Raw genomic sequence first — 21,357 nt, forward strand, 5'->3', positions numbered from 1 at the left:
GTATTTCCACCCTTTTTTTTGTACTTGTGATTTGAGCTGTTTGTATTTAGTAATTTTTATCTTTTCTCTTCTTTTGCAGTTTATTTTTCTTGTTAATGAGTCTTCTGAGTTTCATTTATTTCTGGTAATCTTTGTTTGTATGATAGCAGTGTTCATGGTATGTTTGGTTCCACTGATTCAATGAGTTTTGTTTTGAATAGTTCCCAAATGTTGTTTACACTTGTGCTTGAATACATTTTTAACAGTTCTGTGTGGTTTTGTTTTTCTAGGTCTAATTTGATGGATTCCCAGTTTGCTTTGTTGTACTTGTACACTTTACATGGTGTTTCTCTAATTCTCTTAAGCCATATGTTTGCTTCAGGATAGACAGTACCATGGTCACTTAGCTCAATAGATGATAAGAGTTGTTACTTTATTTATGACAGTGGGATTGTTGATACAGATAAGGTCAAGTATTAGTTCTTTTCTTATTGGAGTGTTGGCAATTTCGTGTAGGTTTGATTTATTTATTATATCTAGAACATTTTATGTTGATGCTGAACAGGTTTATCCATGGTAAACTATGTTTGTATAACCCGTGTCAGATGGAGGTCTATAGAATAGTAATACTATATTTCTTCAACCTGTAATCATAATTTCTGCCCAGACTATTTCACAATCTGTTTGTAGTGCTTTTATTTCTGAGCTGATGAACTCTTTTGTTATATCAATGGGACCCACATTGACTTTAGCTGTTTTTTTGTGGTCTGTCATGTCCAAACACATTATACAACTCTGATGGAAAGTAATTGTAGGATCATATATTTGTATCAAGCCAGGTTTCAGTGCAGAGGATGATGTCAGGTTTACAGTATCAATCATAAATAGCATTCTAGGCATTTTGTCTTTTTGTTTTGTATTGATTGAAAGATGAGGTTCAATATTTTTAGAGGTCTTTTATCTTTTCATTTGCTGTTTTTGTTTTTTTTGTTACGTAAGCTGCAGATTTTTTAGGAATTGGTGAGGATGCTGCTTTTGGTGCACCTGGACTACCTATTAGACTAATATTGGTTTGTGAGATTAGACTTTGGTAAGTTATTTATATTTCAACGGTGTATGTATTGAAGCTAGTAGAAAAATTTGGCATGCCACATTGAAGACAATGCCACGTTACGTTACTGTTGTTCATGACAGCATATATGATTTGGTATGACTTGGCAGTCTATATGAAAACATATTCCACATGTGTCACAGCAGACCGATTTGTTATTCTATGTGACTGTTTTTTTACACTAATCACAAGGTCATCTTGGTGTTCTATGACCTAGTTTGTTTCTGTGTTAAATCCATCACACGTATGACATCTAGCAGAAAAGGATGTTTTTTCTCAGGAATTTGAGAGCTAAACGTCACACCAAGAGTTAACTCCCTTGAAACTGTATTTAATACCCTTAGTTAAAAGAACAAGGATCACTGCAGCTGTAATCGGTGTGTACTGCAAGTAAACTAGAACAATCGCATTTTGCTGTTCAATATACATATTACATGGGGAAGTCACTTCAATCAATAGTTATCTTTAGAACAGATATATTAGGCCTTAATAAACAATACAAAAAGACCCTGCATATTCAAATAAGTAACAACAAAGTAGGCGTGTGAGATTTACAAGCTTGATAGATTGATCTATTAATCATTGGATGACAACTTATAACATTTAAGGAAAGGGAAGGGAACCTTAGTAAGGGTTCTACTTCACCTTTATCTACTTGCAACTTGGGCCTATGTGGAATCTGATTTCAGAAGTTCTAAATAAACTTCTCATTTTTTAAGTGCCCTAATTTTTTTCTGTCTCATTTACTGGTTCAACCCATTTTTTAAGCCAAAAATTATATCATAAAACCTCATGCTTTAAAATACTAATGGTAGTCGATGGAAAGAAAATATAAGCCTGACATGTACTGTTCTAACTGTCATTTTTATACAAAATCAAATCATGTACATTTATAGTTGAGGGCTATTCCCTTAAAAAGAATGTACCAGGGTCGGACGGCAATTATAAAAAATCCCGTTGGTTGTTGATGTGTTGAAGCGTTTATGGCCAGTGGCCCTTGGTGTTTAGAGAAACTAAGTATTGTTGGTTGTTGGTCTTCTTTGACAGTCAGTTTTCGTGAATGTCGGTTTCATTGTGTTATTTTTCGTTATTTATTATTTTTTGTTTTTACAAGGAATTAAATAACCGATTGTTTTTGTCTCCTGCTCATATCGTGATATTTTAGAAAACATAACTGTTCCCGCGACTTACGCAGCGGCAAGCGCAACGTTGTATTCTACCTATGGTACCAGTTCCGGAAGTGCAAGAGTTACTTCCCTTTAATGACAAGCACATGACGAACAATGTCAAATTCTAATGAAAATAATATTCAGAGGTTCAAATTATCCGAGGTCCACGACCTTCCACTATTGCAATCGGACTTTCGTTTTGATTACTAGCTAGGCCAGAAGGACCTTCGATTTGAAAGAAAATAAAAATTAACTTTGCCCACCTTTTTAACCATCAGTATGGTCATTTTAAAGCCATATTACTATTGAGATCGTATGCCCCTCCAGGGATTTTTCTAGTATTCCACAGGGTCCAAATACCAGACCCATTCCTATTGGCAATGGCAAATACCCTACGTTTTTCCCAATTTTCAATTTGGGACCAAAACTTCCAAACGATCTCAAAATTTATATATTTATTTTTATCTTTATTATTAATGACAGCGATGCTAATTTTGTTCAACCGCTAGCTTTATACTGAAAATCGCCAACAAGTAATGTGTAAATACTAGTAAAATCGTATCTGACTGACAAAAACAACATTGAAAAACAATGGATGCCATAAACCGGAAATGAAGAAGATTACAATACCGGATCAGATTCCGGGGTCGGATAAGGGTAATTCCGGGTTTGCCGATCAAGTACAATAAAAAAAATAATTCCAGGCAGGTGACAAAATACATCTATGATGATGAAATATAAACACTAGAATTGAAAACCAAAAGATATATGGAAATGAAAGAAAAAGCATGAAATATTTTTTACAGAAACTCAAAATAACTTTTAGTTCACAAATTTTCATGTCAAAATCTAATGAAATGTGACAGTAATTTTCTTTATCATTAATAAATGTTGATATTTCATGTAGATGTTTTTATAGAGTATACATATATCTACAATTCCAAGAGGTAATTTCTTCTCAATTTTGAAGGGCCAGTAAAAATTAAGCTAGATATATTCCAGTTGGTTCTTGTATTATCATGAAACGACTTCCTGTTGGTTGGTGTTAAGATACATGGTACATTCCTCTTGGTCATGGGGGTACTTAAAAATTGCCTTCCGACCCTAGTACCTCCTTTTTAATGGAATAGCCCTGAAACAATCTATTGACCATTTGTTAGATTTTGTTTCCTCCTGAAGTTTAAAATTTATTGACAATAATACAAAGCTCTAGGCATCATGAGACATGGTTCATGACTTAACACTTCTACTAACATTGTGCGAAATATCATATCACTCATAAATGTTACCAGATAACAATACGTTAATATTTAATAGTTCTGATCTAACAATAATTATTTCCATTATTAGACACTGCATTGTATTGTTTTCATTGTGGCTCCAATTCCTTCTGCTTTTCAATTCAAATATGAAGGCATATAATTTTAAACTTTCTGTTACCGAAGGAAACCAGTACGACCTTTCTTTTTTCCCTGTCTCTGTTCTTCCTCCAATGCCTCCAGTAAAGACTTGTTTAAAGATATTCCTACTCTTTTACCAGTCTGTGAAACAAATAAGACAAGAATATAAACTGTTTAAATAAAACATGTGAATGAGTCTTTTATAAACAGTAGCTTATTTCATGAAAAAATAAACAGCTGCGCCACGATTACATGATACGCCCGTCGTCTTGTGTGTGAGGTTTTATGCAATAATCATAAATAGTTTCTCAAATACGGTGCGACATGTGAAAACCCCCTTTTTCTATAAAAAAATCAATAACTCTAAAACAAAAATTTTGAATCATCACCAAAAAGTATACAGATCTTTAGATAAATATAATTAAGAAGTGTGTAAAGTTTTAAGCAATAATCATATAATCATAAATCATTTTTGAGATACGGCGCGACATGTGAAACCCCCCCCCCCTTTTTTTACAAAAAACTCAATAACTCTAAAATAAAATTTGAATCATCACCAAAAAGTATACAGATCTTTAGATTAATATAACTAAGAAGTGTGTAAAGTTTTAAGCAATAATCATAAATCTTTTTTGAGATACGGCGCCACATGTGAAAAAAACACCACCCCTGTTTTAGTTACAAAGTCCCATAACTCAAAAAGTTTTAATCTTATTTTCACTAAAAATGATACAGATCGTTTGACCATCATAAGAAACAACTATGTTAAGTTTCATGAACTTTAGATAAGTCGTTCTCAAGTTACGGTGCAACGTGTGGACGCCGGACAGACAGACAGACGCCGGACATTTGTATACCATAAGACGTCCCGTCAAAATTTTGACGGGCGTATAAAAATAAGAACAAAATTTAACATAAATTATATTGCATTTTTGTTTGAGTTGTTGGGTTGCTATATGACACACAACCAAATATCTCCCTTAATTCTATTCAAATGAGAAAACAAAAATTCAATTAATAGGACTAAAGTAAAACTGTTGACACACGATAAATTTTGCAGCAAATTCAAAGGCCAAAGTGACTAACCTGTAATCTATCTGCTTATATAAGGTGGATAACTCTTAATATTTCATTTTCCTATCGAAGGTCGGTGGTTTTCTCCGGGCTATAAAAACTGACCGCCACAAAATAGCCCAAAAGTGGTGCTTAAAAGTGGCGTTAAAACACCAACAATTAATCAATCTTAATATTTCTTAAGCTTATCTGATCAACAACATTAACAATCAACAATGTGATTCATTTAAAGGGAGTAATGTGTGGCTTAAAATGTGTGAGTCTTCCAAGGACCTGTGGTCTCCAAATAATACAAGATTGTTACGCTGTAGTGAAATTGCCCATGCTACTCTTTGAATGAAAAGTTAAATTGTGTGTCACAATGTGTCATATGGGTGAATGTGTCCCGGTGTTTACAAATTAAGCTTTAAATAAGAATAATCAGAAAAAAATAAAATCTCATGTGATGAAAATGAACATAATGAAGCAAGACACAGCCACCACTATCAACAGAAAAGTAAAACTTTGTCCAGGTTCATAGCATGTGTTACAGGGGATACAAAACATAAAAGTCCTGTTTGATGTAAAGTTATATACTCAGTAGAACATCAAGAACTATGCTTATCCTTGGTGTAGATACTTACATCTAACATATCATCAATACTAGAAGGGTCCAGACTTCCAGATCCTTCCTTTTTCATACCAGTGATTGTACCATGTTCTGATACCCCCAGCATTAATCTACAAATATAATTAAACAAATTATCATTATCATGATTCCAAATTGCAATTTTAAATTGTTGGAACCAAACTTTCATCAATGGTATGGAGAAAAATATGCTATACGAAATTTAACAATGTATTGAACATGAAATATATCTCAGTTTTTGTGAGCTATTAAAATCTATGACAAAAGTGCCTCATCAAAATAACGTCCTATATGTCAATTCCTGAAATGGTATTGATATCTTTTGTAGAAAGACTTTCTTCCATATGTTATTTATTTATCATTTTTACATAATTTTCTTTAAAAAAGATAAATTGATGACAGATATTGTATATTCTCTTTTCAAATTATGCACATTTTTCTAGAATAAGAATGATTTAGACTTTGGCATAAATGAAGACTTTATATTGATAATCTTATGGTTTTCTATATTGTTGGGTTCCTGTCACATTTGTGTACATAACTAATCTTAAATGGTACATAAATATATTGAAGCTGTTATCACTGAATATTTTAAAAAAAGAGTACCACTTATCAGCTCTGTGAACTATCTTTAACTTACTATGTACAGCGCCAGTTATAATCATTGAAAAACAGTAATGAAAGAACTGTTCTAATAATATATATATTTTTTTTAAGTATTTAAATGGATTATTGTCTCAGGTACATTCATTCTTTCTCTCACAGTTATAAGGCCAAAAAAATGTATGCTTGTTTCTTGTCTCTTTACCGACCCTATGTTTGATTGCCGACCCTAAAATATTATATCTCTTAACACTTATTCTTAAGTTTTTGGAAAGGCTATAAATTTTTCAAGAATAAGTGTTAAGAGCCTTCTTATTTGACTACAAAATCTGATTTGTACAAAATTATTCACTCAAATATGTAATACGATTGACGCATGTCGAGTGTTAAACGGGACTGAACTCTGAGAAAACAGATTTTGTTAACATGCAAAGAATAAAATAAAATCCCGACCGACCAGACCTATTTTAAAATGGTTGGAGGCAGGAAACAGACATATATTTGTTTTCAGCTAAATTACCTTGCTAGACAACATGCCTCTTCTTTCTGACTTGCATCCACAACATGGCAATGGCCAATCTATAAATATTATCAGACTGTTACTATAGGACAAGGAATTGAAACTACTTAGATCTATTGGTTATGCTGTTTTGTTATGCAATATTTCTGATTTTATTTTCAAAATGTTCAGAAATGATGACTTACAAGGTCCATGATGACAAAAAAGCATATGTAGTAATAAATCCTCACAAATATCTTTTGTATTTTGTTTCTTCTATTTTTACAGAAACTTCACTGCTCTTATTTGATGCAGTTCTTGAACAATAGAACAGTATTTTTATAGGTTCTAATACATTTACCTTATTTCTTGCAGTTAGTTTGGTTTTTTTATTTAATTAAATCATTCAACTCATTACTATTTTAAAAATACACCCAAACTCAAATATCTGTACAGCAACCTATCTCTGATCACAACTAAAGATAACATTGGCTGAACATAATATTTTTATTTAGAACTAATTGTGATACTATTATATATATAAAATTTTGGCTTAAAATTAAAATACTTCAAAACAATATTCATAGCAAAATTCATCCATATATTCATCAATACTCTTGCAATGAATCACTTAAGTTTGAATTTAACTTAAATACTGTATTGCAATAAATTTTGATCAGCAGTGTACCATAAACGACATCCAGAGAAGGCGATCAGAAGTTACCCCTCTTGATCAGTGCCCTATAGTTCTTTATCAGAAATACAATGAAAAAATCTTTAACTGATATTATTGGTAGGTATAGCTTTGGATAAAATGAAAATAGAATTAATCACCTGTAATACACTTGGTAAAGGTACATTGTAACTATGGTACCTATAGTTTTAGTTGTAACAGAAGTAATTCAAAAGCTTAACATATAGTTGGCTTAAAACTTTTGAAGCATAACTCTTAATATTTATATAGATTAGGAGGTATACCACGGCATAGAGAGACATACCACTTTTTTTCATTTGAAACCTAATTGTCCATGCTTTCTAGAGTACAGCAATATTATATTGCTATCAATACAGTTGTAAAACCAGTTTCTCATTTAGTTTTAGGTGATATGCAGCCATATTTTAACATTCTCTTTCAATTAACTGCAAAAAACATGTCTTTTTGAGTATAATCTCATCAGGCATTGATGATTATCTGCTGGGTAGTGGAAAGTTTACATGGCAAAGAATCAGATAAATTTTGCTTCTTACCTTACTGAGTGTTACAATACATGGAGATGATTTAACATCAACTGTCTGTACATCATATGGATCATCTGAAATCTCTAATTCTACGTGGCCTTCATCTTGTGTTACAGTTACTCTAGGAATTCTGTAGAAAGCAAAAAAAAAGTAACAGTTAGTTAATAGTCAATATCTTTAAAACCACATGGGTCATTACATTATAATACTAACAAGAATGCATGCATTGTTGTACTAAGCATGTAGGCATCTGACAGACCCAAGAAGGGCTTACACATTACAACTCCTCACTGTCACGATCTTGACCAAATATGTAGTAATTCTATTTAGTAGTTTCTGAGAAAATTGTGACCTAAATATGTGTTGGAAGAACAAATGGACAGACGGACAAATAGATTGTAATAGAAACCCAATACCTAGAGTTGGGGTGTAAACAATGCATGAATTATTAGGTAGCATACATCCTTTAAAGTAAGCATGGACAGTAAAACAAATTTATCTTTATCCCACAATACAGTATGACTGTTTTTCTATTTAATAAATATTTACACTTTATTTGTCAAAATGTACCTTCAAATGTGATATTACTTTATCACTTTCTTAAAATCTTATTTGCCTCAAGTATCAGGAATACTGAGATTTTACAAAATTGAAAAACTAGGAATACTTTAATCAGAGCCTACTATATCATATTCCTCTACAATTTGGTTTATATATTAGAATATGGCAATTTTCCTGTTTTGCTACGGAAAATTATAATTTCCAAAATAAAGCAGAAGGTGAACAATTCCATTTGGTAATAAAATTACTATGAAATTTTTTTTTTTTAATTTCCAAAATTACGAAAAAGACATGGATACAAGATGAGGGATACAAGATTCTACCAAATGTTGAAAATATAGCACAGCTCCAGTTTTTGAATCGAAAACTCACAAATATCATTAGATAAAAAAAAACAGAAAGGGCAAAATGGTATATATGTAAGTAAGAATCTATAAAATTGTATAGGCAGATACAAAATTGCCATTCCTTTTTGTAGACATGCCATAGTCATGTTTAGCTAGTTCTTTAGGAGGGGATGAAGAAAAAAAATAATGCAAAAAGTTTTTATAATAAATGATCACATGAATGAATGAATAGATGGAGGAATAGACAAAACATTTACTAAACTGTAATCTTACTGGTTTGCATTTTTTCCAAGGATTAAAACTAAGATAAAAGAGAATTTCCTGAAAAACTTCTAGAAGATTAACAAGCAAACATATTGTACAATGAAATCAGTTTTGTGAATAAAATGTATACTAACTTTAAATCAAACATTGCTGCCTTAACTGCAACTGATGCTGCATCAAACAGATTACCTCCACACTCTAACAACTGAAATAAAACGTTTATTTTATCAACAAACATTTTTAATGTTCAAGACCGACCTATGCATTTAAACAGCCTACATTATATAAACTATGAAGTGAAACTGTCAATACTTCTGTATTTTCTTGCTAGTGGGTTGTTTACTTTTATAAAGAGCTAATTGAACAATTCTGACATTGAAATCAATGTTTCTTCAATGGTGAAAAACAGGTTGAAGTTCTGTACAAGGCAATTAATATGAAAAAGTTAATGCCTTTGAATATAATACAAGTTCAACAATTTTAGAAAATCTGATCACATCTTCCTTTGATTTGTACCCAATGCATCAATGTTTTTGCATGTATTTTCTGCTTTAGTAATACAGGATATTTTGTGGTTAGTAAGTCATAAAATCTTTTACATACCCATCAAAAAGTGCACCTTGTATGTTTGCACATAATAACAGCAAGGTTTGAACCATGGTATGATTTGATTTTTACCAGATACATATATTAGTTGGCAATCAAGGCTTTGTTGTGTATACATATACATATATTACTTGGCAATCAAGGCTTTGTTGTGTATACATATACATATATTACTTGGCAATCAAGGCTTTGTTGTGTATACATATACATATATTACTTGGCAATCAAGGCTTTGTTGTGTATACAAATAAAGAACACCATAACTAAATTCATATTTATATTTTTTAAATGCATGCATGCTATAGCTGATTAATTATACTATTCTGTTGATATTTTATGAAACATTTTATAAAGATGATTTTGCTAATAAAAAAAAAGAAAGCGAAAACAGATGTAGCAAAGAAAATGACCATCTACAATCAAGAAATCTAGATGACCAAAAGCAGAAATCTGCATTTGAATTGTGCAGAATAATCTTTGACTATGACAAAACTTACCAGTATATCAATATACAATATCCAGCACTGCTGTTTGGGTATAATACATAACTTCTGTAGATCTACACACCCAGGACAGTCATATACTCTAATTAACATATTACTGATCTCTGATGCAAGTTCTTCTCCTCCGCGACCCTCAAATTCTGGTGTGGCATTTGCTGAGCTGAATTTTAAAATTATACCACGTTAAACATGTTAAAATACAATACACAAAAGGTGGTTCTGACTCCTGTTAGTGTAAGATCTTTATAATGAATTATGGTGATTTTTAGTAACTGATGAAAGATATCAAAATAAAAATATACAGACATGTGGTTCTTGAAATCTACTTTTACAGGGCTCCTAACACATCATTCAATCATGATAGAAGACTGGTCTCTTTAAAATTTCAGAGTATAAGCAGTTTTGTAAAGCACAAAATTAGAAACAGTTCTAATCTCTACATATGACTTATCATGGAGCTAAATCTGTGAATGAGAATATTTTTCAAAATCTTTTAATAAATAAACTTACTGTATTAATATGGATTATTTTTGTAGAATTTAAATTAAGCTATTTGTCAATGTTCAGTGAACCGTAAAGCAAGCTCATATAATTCTTAAATTCACCTCACAATGAACATGTCAATTAAGTTTCAAGTTCCCTAACCAAACTATTTGACCTGAGAATGTACTTATTTCCTATTATCATATTTTTATGTCCAGTGAACCCTGTCATCAGGGTCAAAAACATCATTTTGCATATAACATAAAAATTGTGTACTAAGTTTCAAAAATCAGAGGTGACCACACCTTCACGTTAAACTACCTTAAGTTAACCAAAAACCTTTAACCTGATACAGGATGGACTTAAAGGTGGACAGAAGGATGCAAAGACCAGAAAACATAATGCCCCTCTACTATTGTAAGTGGAGCATACAATTGTCACGGATTATTAACCTCTCAAAACAGTAAACATGATTAATTCAAATTATATGGTCATTAGACTTTGATATTTGAATATAACAAATCCAATACATTGTTTAATAGATTCTCAAAGTTAATCTGTGTTAGTTCTTCAAAATATTTACCAATCAACAAAAAACTCCAGTCTTCCCTTGTCATCTTTATCTGGTGCAGGTGTACCTAACTCTGCCTTTATACCAACCAATATATCTGTATTAGCCTGAAAGGTAAACAAAAATATACTGTTTATCCAAAATTTAAGTACTGTTCAAGACATGTGTTGTGCAAAGTTAGAAGCTATTATTTTCATAATGAACAATTATTCCGTTCAATTCTATTTCATAATTTCAGCAATATATTATCCGCAAATATGACATTCATGTCCCATTGTCTTCATGTCGGCCCAGATGTTTTGCGTATAAATTCACTTGACAACTATGTTTTTAAACGTTATTATATGTTTAACATGCAATTAATTACCTTCCCAGATATTTATTATATATGCTTTTGATACAATAGTCATTAACTTGTCCTTAAATGTCTTCGTTATCTGTTTACATGTTGACCGGAAATAGGGACTATGTAATCGTGTAGTTATTTTTAGCACAAGATGCTAAAAAGAGTCTGACAGTTTTTCAGTTTGAAATCTGACGTTCACCAGAGCAGTTCATAATATTACAGTCTAAAGATTTTATTGTATTCGGGTATATTTTGCACATACATTGCATTAATTATTATTTTACACACCTTTGAAACTTGAATATTAATATAATTAAATAAAACATTCATTTACTTGAAAAGAATTCTATTTTCATTGAACAAAAGTTCATAACAATTCCGATCGGCGCTACAACATGTTAGATAAGAATCTTGCTAACAAGTTTTCAGCCCAAGCTTTATGATTTTGAGCATTATAAAGGCATATATAATATGAATTAAATGACTGATACCAATTTTTGGCAGTGATATTTTTAAACATGTTCTCTTGTTCTGCTAAAATAAGGAAAAATTATGAAAGTTTTGTTAAAAGCAACATATAAGAAATTTAATTCAAGAGGTTGTACAAAAAGATTATAACAAAGATCTAAAGATTATTAAGTAAATATTCATAAACTATATGCTTCAAGTCATAGTATGAAGCTATTTGTGAGAGCAGCAAAAAAGCTTTGGGTCATGGCTGATACATTCATTTTAAACAGTTAACATAATTTTGTGAGCTAATCTTTTTAAAATGGGGATCAAAATTGATATAATATATCATATCTACCATTTCAAAACATAATTATGTTGATTATTACTCTAGGTCAAACTTAATTTTAGCAGGTCAAATCTTTTTAGATCCACAATATATTATTCTGTAACAAATCAAGGGTATTGATTTATACTTTTGGATATAACAATTAAATAGCTTAATGCCACTGTACTTTTTTTGGTGTACTTTGTGTACGTTGTTCTTATGTTGTACTGTTACACCACTGTCCCAGGTTAGGGGAGGGTTGGCACCATCAAACTAGATTAATCCTGCCACATTCTGTATGTGCCTGTCCCAAGTCAGGAGCCTGTAATTCAGTGGTTGTCGTTTGTTTCTGTATATCATATTTGTTTTTCGTTCATTATTTTGAACATAAATCAGGCCGTTAGTTTTCTCGTTTGAATTATTTTACATTTGTCATTTCGGGGCCTTTTATAGCTGACTATCTGGTTTGAGTTTTACTCATTGTTGAAGGTCGTACGTCAATCTATAGTTGTTAATTTTTGTGTCATTTGGTCTCTTGTGGAGAGTTGTCTCATTGGCAATCATACCACATCTTCTTATTTTCATATTTGTAAAACAAACCAGTCTAACTCTTGAGGATCCACTTGTGTTTGATACAACGCCAGTTTCCAGTGTCATGTGTCTATAATCCTCATATCCACGTCCATCCTCCCTACAGTTATCCTAAAATAAAATTGGTTCTAATTTGTACAAATCATAATTATATGAATATATAAAATGTATGAAGTAAACATCTGGGCTACACTTTAATGAAAAAGGCAGTTTGGCAATTTAAAACAACCAAACTTGTGTAATAAGACTTCTAGAGGGTAAAATAGTCTTAATGCATTACTGGTAAATTAAGATTTCCTTACCACAAATTACTTACTGTAAATTCAAAAATTATTGTGATGTTTTTATTGATGTGAATAATGTGACTGGATTACATGTTTAGTATCGCAATAATAAGAACTTGCATTCTGATATTTGATACATAAATATGTCTGCAGATTTTTCTGAAATCACAATAATTAATTTTCCATTTTTGTCAATTCTTCAAATATCGCAATAACACATTGTGCAAGATCATATTTTTCTCTGTCAATTAACGTAGTCTTTACACTAAATACATTAGATGTTTAACAGTTGGATGTGTACTGATTTATATTTCAATCTTAGATACATGATTTTTTTATTACATGTAGTTGTCATTGGCTTAGAACTATAGCTAGCTGTCAGAAACTGAATTCTCTCAGATCTGTACTTTATGTCTTAAGTGCATTTGTTAGTCATGTTACATTTTTGTTGTTGTTTTTGTGCCCTGTCTACATCTGAAGAGTTTTAAAGCACTTTTCAACTGATTTTTTAGTTTGTTCTTTTGTTGTTCTGCAATCATTGCTGATAGCTGAAATAACTGTAGATGTCATGTTTATATGTTTTATTGTACCTTCAAATGAATCACTATCATGATCTTAGAAGTATTAAAATTATTCATTGTCACAATTATATTTTTTGAAATACATGAAATATTTAAGTGCCAATCTGCCTAAGAATCAGCTGGCAGTGGTGAAAACATGACGAACAAAAACCCACTCAGCTTTACATTAATTTAGGTTCAGAATGTATAATGGTGCATGAATATAACATTCGTTTCCTTTCCCTGTTCTGGTAATTCAAGATATAATTTGGTTGAAATGCACTAGAAATGAACAATTAAGGAGAGATAACTCTGTAATTTGCTATCATTCTAGCGAAACTTCATCTAGATATTTCTCGAATTACCATACACACAGAAACGAATGACCTACCATTTCTAACTCAGGATGAGGATACCTTCAAAATAGGGTGGTTAGGTAGGTGGGTTTTTTTTCTGCCATGTTTTAATTTTTTTTCTAAATAAAGTCCAACCCAAACATCGTCGGACCGCGGGTCATGACCTGTAAAAACTTGAAGGTCCGCCACCATCCTGTGAACTACAGGACCTCCTATCCTGTACATTTTTTGCAGCATGCAGTATTAAAATTGGGAAAAATGTGTTGCTATATCAAACACAAAATATTGTTTTCCTTCTGAGATCAATGAAAAACAATTAATTGTCCTTATATTAATTAGGATCGCGGAAATACCCTAGTCATATTTATAGATATATATGGGCAACACAAATAGTAACCCAATCAGAATGCAATAATATAAATGCGCTGGAAACACATGTTGTAAACAATAACATGAGTTTCCTCCGTTTTTATGATGGGCCGTGGCTGGTCAAAAACGGAAGGCAGATGATCAAAGTACAGCACGCCACGATTTTGCATCTAATTTTTCAAAATTTTTCTGAGGGGGCATACCCCCAGACCCCCCTAGCAAGTTCGCAGTGCTTCGCGCTGCTCACCGGTGATAATGAGTGTGTCCTGTAACAGCAATGAAGGTCCAGTAAAAAATATTTGTTACTGGACCTCCTGACCTGTTAAAACAATTTAAGTTTGGCTGGGTCTGAATTTGCCTGATTCTTACAAAGACTGGCCCTTAATATGTTAAAAAACATACGAGAATGCAAATTTAAGCTTTCGAATCAGCCCCAAGTCATACCATTTTATGTTGTTCTGGCCCAATGCCATATCTAAAGTCGATCCGACCCCAATTTAAAAAAATATTTACTAGGGATAAAAATGACATTTATTTGACTTGCAGTTCATAAATATTAATGAATTTTATGAATAATAGCAAATTTAAACGATACAAAATTGTGCCTTTGATGCATATTCAAAGATCTAATTTTCATTTGAGCAGACATTTATTCGAATATATTGTTTTAAATATTTATCTTAAGATTTCATTTTTTATTGTAAAATATTTATATTAAAATCATTTCATCACCTTTAATGAGTAGGGATGATTTTGCAGTATATAGCATTTATGTTGATTATGATTTTATCGTGTTTATTAGAAGTTATCAAGAATATTGGATATGCATAATTATACATTACAGAAGTTGGTGCAATTATTCAGTCAAAGATATAACTCTATAGGGTTATTACAGAAAATAACTTGCTTGTGTTATTACAGATACTTTCATGAGTTGTCTACTCTTTATTCCTTAAATTTTCTAAATCTGTAATAACATATGTTTGTTATTTGTAAAATTATTTCATTTATAGTGGGCTCTAGGGAACTCTTGAGACTTTGTGCAGAAACTAAATGCATAGCCTTGATAACTAATTTTTTTAATTAAATTAATTCATTTTTGATTAACCATGGTAAATCAATGAGACGAGGCTATTAAGGGATAAACTTAGCTGTGATAACAAGGCTAGGTCATTAAAGGAATGTAACTTATTATATAAGACACTTGGGAATTACTGAGAAACTTGCACAGAACCTCATTACATGCTCTGGTCATTATTTCTTACAATAAATTAAAATACATTGTAATTAAACATGATGTATGTCTGAGTAAATGCTTTGAAGTGATATAGAGAAGCTGTGATAACACCCTTTAGTTATTACAGGCATATTTTTTCTGTAATAACATATAGGTGTACTATGCAAAATTGGCAAACTATGAACTGTTATATCTTTCAATAGTTAAGTATACATATAGACAAAAGTAATATCAATAGAACTTTTATACATTTTAACTAAACTAATGATGTACATTGTCCCTTTGTAACATGTAACATACATATGTTATCACAGTTCTTTGATTTTTTAGTCCACAATAACATATGTATGTTATTTTTCTGTAATAACCCTATAGAGTTTATATATCCCTGACTGTTATTAGTCAACATTAATCAGCAATTTTTCATGACTTTCAGGGGTTCAAATAAGCGGTGGTCCCCTCCTTCCATTTTTGCAGTCGGACTCTCGTTTTGGTTACAAGCTACGCCCGACGGACCTTCGGTTTGAAAGAAAAAATAAAAATAAACTTTGCCGACCTTTTTAAACAAAAATTTCCAAACAATCTCAAAATTTATTTTCATCATTATTATTCATGACAGCGATGTTCATTTTGTTCAACCGCTAGCTTTATACCGAAAATTGCCAACTAGTAATGTGTAAATCCGAGTAAAATCGTATCTGTCTGACAAAACAACATTGAAAAACATTGGATGCCATAAACCGGAAATGAAGAAAACATAAAAAAACGGATCCGATTCCGGAGCGGATAAGGGTAATTCCAGGTTTGCCGGTCAAATACAATGAAATAAATAGCTTCGCTGAGCGCAGCTGGATTACCACCGTAGATGTCCAACCCTGAAAAGTTGGGCCAAAATGGACACAATATTCACACTTGATACAGGTCTGAATTTGGATTGTAACTAAATTTTTGACACTTAATAGGTTTCTGACACAGAATAACTGTAGTCAAAGAACTTCAAATTGGTTATATGATTTGAATTTATATTCAATTTATTGCTTTTGTGCAATACACTATGCTGTTGCGAATTGACCCCCCCTACCAAAAATTTTTTATTTTACCCCGGTGCAATACACTATGCTGTTGAATATTAACCCCCCCAAAAAAAAATATTTGAAGAAATTTTCTTTTAATTTCTGAAATCTGAAATGAGAAAAATTGTCCTCCCTCCAATTTTTTTCACCTCCCCCCTTTCCCTTATTCCCCAAAAAAAATCTTTCCCTCAAGATATGGTCAGTATCTCAATTCAAATTTCTAATGCAGTTTGCAACCAAAATTACCCATTTAAATACATCATAAAAGTTTTAAAATATAAAATGACATACATAGTCATGGCTAAAATTAATATTAATTAATAGTAACTGCTAAAAATAAATTGACAGCTAATCACCTCAAGACAATCATCATTTCTTAATACATAATTTACAAGCAGTGTAAGTGAGGTAATCAAACAGTGTTCTTTAATTTGAATTGGATTACCTCCCTTACACTGCTTTTAAATTGTCTCAATTGTCCTTTAACCAGAAAAACCCTTGTTTTTCACATTTTTTTGCCCCCAATTACTAAATGGTTTGAGCCATAACCCCTCAAAGTCAATCCTAACCATCCCTTTGTTGTATGGAAGTTTGTGGTATAATTTCAGAGAGATTCATACACTTTAACACAAGTTATTGTCTGGAAACTACAAAAATGCTTATTTGGGCCCCTTTTTTGGCCCCTAATTCCTAAACAATTGGGACTATAACCCTCAAAATCAATCTCAACCTTCCTTTAGTGGTTATAAACCTTGTGTTAAAATTTTATTGATTTCCATTTACTTATACTAAAGTTATTATCCGGAAACCATCTGTTTTCGGACGACGCTGACGACGACAACGACAACGTGATACCAATATACGACCAAAAAAATTTTAATTTTTGCGGTCGTATAAAAATAATAATTCCATTAATAATTTGTAATGGTCCTTTAAAATTGAGAAGACATTACCTCTTGGAATTGTAGTACAATGTTATATGTTTACACTATACAAAAATCTACATGTAATATCAATATTTATTGATGATAAAGAAAATTACTGTCACATTTTTTTTGATTTTGAGATGAAAATTTATGAACTAAAAGTAATTTTGAGTTTCTGTAAAAAAATATTTACTACTTTTTCTTTCTTTTCAATATATCTTTTGGTTTCCAATTCTAGTGTTTATATTTTATCATCATAGATGTATTTTGTCAACTGCCTGGAATTATTATTTTTTCATTGTATTTGACCGGCAAACCCGGAATTACCCTTATCCGCTCCGGAATAGGATCCGTTTTTTGTTGTTTTCTTCATTTCTGGTTTATCAATGTTGTTTTGTCAGTCAGATACGATTTTACTCAAATTTACACATTACTAGTTGGCAATTTTCGGTATAAAGCTAGCGGTTGAACAAAATGAACATCGCTGTCATGAATAATAATGATGAAAATAAATTTTGAGATTGTTTGGAAATTTTTGTTTAAAAAGGTCAGCAAAGTTTATTCTTATTTTCTTTCAAACCGAAGGTCCGTCGGGCGTAGCTTGTAACCAAAACGAAAGTCTGACTGCAAAAATGGAAGGTCGCGGACCTCGGACCACCGCTAATTTGAACCCCTGATGGATCATGTATAAACAGTAACCTTTCCCTTTGGAGCTGAACAGGTAGCACCTGCCTCATATTATATTAAGTATGTTTTATAAATAGTATACAAATGCAGGCAGTAACTTGAGTAAGTGATCTGGGGTGTTTTCATACAATTTACAAAGAATAGAATAGAATAGAATAGAATAGAAAATTCTCTGTATAGCTTTTTGCCGACATTAATAACAATAACAACACATACATGAGCCAGTTAACAACATTGGCGTTAACTGGCTAGTGATTACAGTAGTAACTACTTAGACTAATACTGTCTTAGACCACTCGACCACCGAGCCCCCCCCCCCCCCCATTAGACATACGAAGTAAGGGTATCGGGTCCGTTCGCGCCCAATACACGTTCGCACCCTACACGTTCGCACCCCACACGTTCGCCCCCTAGGTCCGTTTGCACCCTACACGTTCGCACCTTTTTTTTTATTCAAAAACCTGATAAATTTTTAGATGTTTAGTAGATGTTTATATCAAAATATTTTTCATAAGTAAAAATTCGGGAATTTTTAAATGAAATATTGTTTTTAAATTGATTTGATGATTAATTATTAAATGTAAAAGACATTGTCAGAATCTCGCTTTATTTAGAAACAATGAAAATTTTTTTTTATATATATATATCGCCAATGGCAGTCAGCAGGGTTTAAGAACATTTGTTGTTCGACCTGTTAGTCAAATGCGTTTTGTTAAAATATACTTTTTTGCTCTTTTGGTCTTTTGGAAAATGTTGTTTGTGCTGTATTTAGACCCCTCTAACAAGAAATTTGTTTTGCATGCACAAGTATAAAAATTGCGGTTTTTATCCAACGCAATCATAGGTTTGAACGTTGTTTTCAATTTAGACTTGTTTATATATATAGAGCAATACACTTACCTAAACATGATTAAAAATTATTCAACACAAAAATAAAATACTGGTCGTCAGAATCTCACTTTATTTAAAAACAATGAAAAAAAAAAAAGTTTATAGCAATATATTTACCATGACAAAAAAAACCTTGTCAGAATCTCACTTTATTTAGAAACAATGAAAAAAAAAAAGTTTATAGCAATATATTTACCATGACAAAAAAAACCTTGTCAGAATCTCACTTTATTTAGAAACAATGAAAAGATATATATTTATAGCAATACTCTTACCAAAACTCGTTTACAAATTATTAAACACAAAACCAACAAAAATTGGGCGCGAACGTGTAGGGTGCGAAAGTGAAAGGGGGGCGAACGTGCATGGGGGCGAACGTGATTGGGCGCGAACGGACCCGGATTCCGAAGTAAGACAGCTATATTGCATAAGCGAGAGCAATTGAACAGTGAATAAAACTCAATAGGATTAAAACCTGAATGCCATGTATGATAAACACTTTTTCAGCATCACTCAACAAAGCATCAACCATGATGGTATGGAAAATAAGTATCAACAGGGAAGCATGGTGAGAATAAATAAACCGGAAGTGTGAAGAATGCGAAGAACGTCATCAACATTTGAAAAATGTCGGCCCCCTGTGCCTGGTGATCCCAAACAAATTTCACTTCAAGAATTCCTTTTTTACAGAATGGACGACCCTTTGTAAGCATTTTAAGCAAAGCTCTTCGTAGTAAAGTACACTCTTTTACTCGAAACAAACAGAAAAAACATACTTAAGAGAAAATCAGGTGTAAAAAAACATGTACACCTGAATTTGAATTTCCTCATAATTTGAACTTGAAGACAGTTTCCACTAGCTGAAACAATGATAATTAAGAGTAGAAATTCTTGTAAGAAAATAACTTTTTCGCAAATGCTTGTAGATAGTCAAGTTTGAGCACAGCCATAACATGTTTAAAGTTAATCAACTCAAATATGTTTATTTCTGAATCAAACAGGGACCTTAAACCCATATGCATGATATGGCTGCACTTGGGACATATATACATTTTTGTATTTTCCTTGTTGGCAACACCATGATATGGACATCTGGAACTAATACTTGATATGTGAGCCAAAATTGTTTCCTGTGAAAAAAGTTCCAGTGGAACTAATATCACAGGAAATATGTTCTGGGAGAATTTTTTTCACAGATAATTTCTATATAATTAAAATTGTTCCATCTCTATAAAATAAGTTCCACACTTTACCTGGTGAAATAAGTTCTGGGTTTGTGAAATTTGTTCCTTACCTAGCGAAATAAGTTCCGGGTTCGTGAGATTTGTTCCTTACCTGGTGAAATAAGTTCTGGGTTTGTGAGATTTGTTCCCCACCTGGTGAAATAAGTTCCTTGTCTGTGAAATATGTTCCACTGGTTAAACAAGTTATCTTATATACTGAGAATTTGTCATCAGTGAGGTTCAATTTATCATTAAATTACATTATAAAAACATGTATTATATTGATAATGTAATAAAATAAAAGTGTAAACATCAAATTTGGATCCTGTGGAGTATGTAGTATGTTAAATAAAATACTATATAAAAATACTAAAATGACACTTATGAGCCAGAAAAGAGTAGAATAAAAAAAATCATTCCGAAAAAAGTACAGTCTTCACGCTTAACCACAGGCCCAGCAGCCCAGGCTTGTAAAATGTCTTTCAGGCCAGTAAAAATCATCTATACAGGCCAACAGAATCTAACTAAAATTTTCCAAAAATTGGGCTCTGGCCTGTTAGATTTAAAAGTTTATCGTGAAGACTGAAAGTATAGTTAAAGATGAACATGTGTACTAATTTGAAAAGGCCAAAGTGACTGATCAATTATTTTAAAAGACATAAAGAAACAAAAGACACACTCTTTTGAATCTGTGCCATGACGTAAGTACATGTTTGACAGTTAACAGGAAACAAGGAGGAATACCATATAAAACATAAATACAAATTATGATACATTACCATCGCTTTTATTTCTTATCGTCATCATATACATTTGTAGTTACAGTCATGCCTTCAATTGCAAATGTACCCCATGCAAGCACAGTACAGCATCCAGCTTGCATTATAGTTTAAGTGTAACAAGAAAATATTTAACTGTGCAATATGTTGCAAAGGTACTTATTTTCTATGAAATAGGTTTGAGCGGAACTTATATTCATTGATTTCTATGAAATATGTT

General features: G+C 31.8%; 2 protein-coding genes across 2 annotated transcripts in view; one reads left to right on the plus strand and one right to left on the minus strand.

The window, feature by feature from the left end:
* Nucleotides 1–1,935: 1,935 nt before the first annotated feature.
* LOC127702926 (exosome complex component RRP42-like) lies at nt 1,936–19,727 on the minus strand. The gene is made up of 9 exons (XM_052207233.1): nt 19,611–19,727; nt 12,762–12,863; nt 11,050–11,144; nt 9,978–10,143; nt 9,009–9,079; nt 7,712–7,832; nt 6,485–6,543; nt 5,357–5,453; nt 1,936–3,800 (listed from the first exon to the last, which is right to left on the minus strand). The coding sequence occupies exons 1-9, from the start codon at nt 19,665–19,667 to the stop codon at nt 3,696–3,698; spliced, it is 873 nt and encodes a 290-aa protein (XP_052063193.1). The 5' UTR covers nt 19,668–19,727; the 3' UTR covers nt 1,936–3,695.
* A 22-nt stretch (nt 19,728–19,749) lies between these two features.
* Nucleotides 19,750–21,357, plus strand: part of LOC127702927 (palmitoyltransferase ZDHHC3-like) — a 46,529-nt gene continuing 44,921 nt past the window's right edge. Inside the window, exon 1 of the mRNA XM_052207234.1 lies at nt 19,750–19,840. Coding sequence (XP_052063194.1) covers nt 19,827–19,840 — 14 coding nt within the window. The 5' untranslated portion in view covers nt 19,750–19,826. The remainder of the gene's footprint in view (nt 19,841–21,357) is intronic.

Source organism: Mytilus californianus, unplaced genomic scaffold (genome assembly GCF_021869535.1).
Source record: "Mytilus californianus isolate M0D057914Y unplaced genomic scaffold, xbMytCali1.0.p SCAF_5, whole genome shotgun sequence".
Lineage (NCBI taxonomy): Eukaryota > Metazoa > Mollusca > Bivalvia > Mytilida > Mytilidae > Mytilus > Mytilus californianus.

Bases quoted from the DNA above. Each gene is read 5' to 3' on its own strand.
- LOC127702926 (XM_052207233.1), bottom strand. From the start codon at position 19,667: ATGGTTGATGCTTTGTTGAGTGATGCTGAAAAAGTGTTTATCATACAT. The intron at 9,080-9,977 runs GTAAGTTTTGTC...GTTTTATTTCAG, and splicing joins TATTGTATATTGATATACTG to TTGTTAGAGTGTGGAGGTAA. The intron at 7,833-9,008 runs GTTAGTATACAT...TGCTTTCTACAG, and splicing joins GCAGCAATGTTTGATTTAAA to AATTCCTAGAGTAACTGTAA.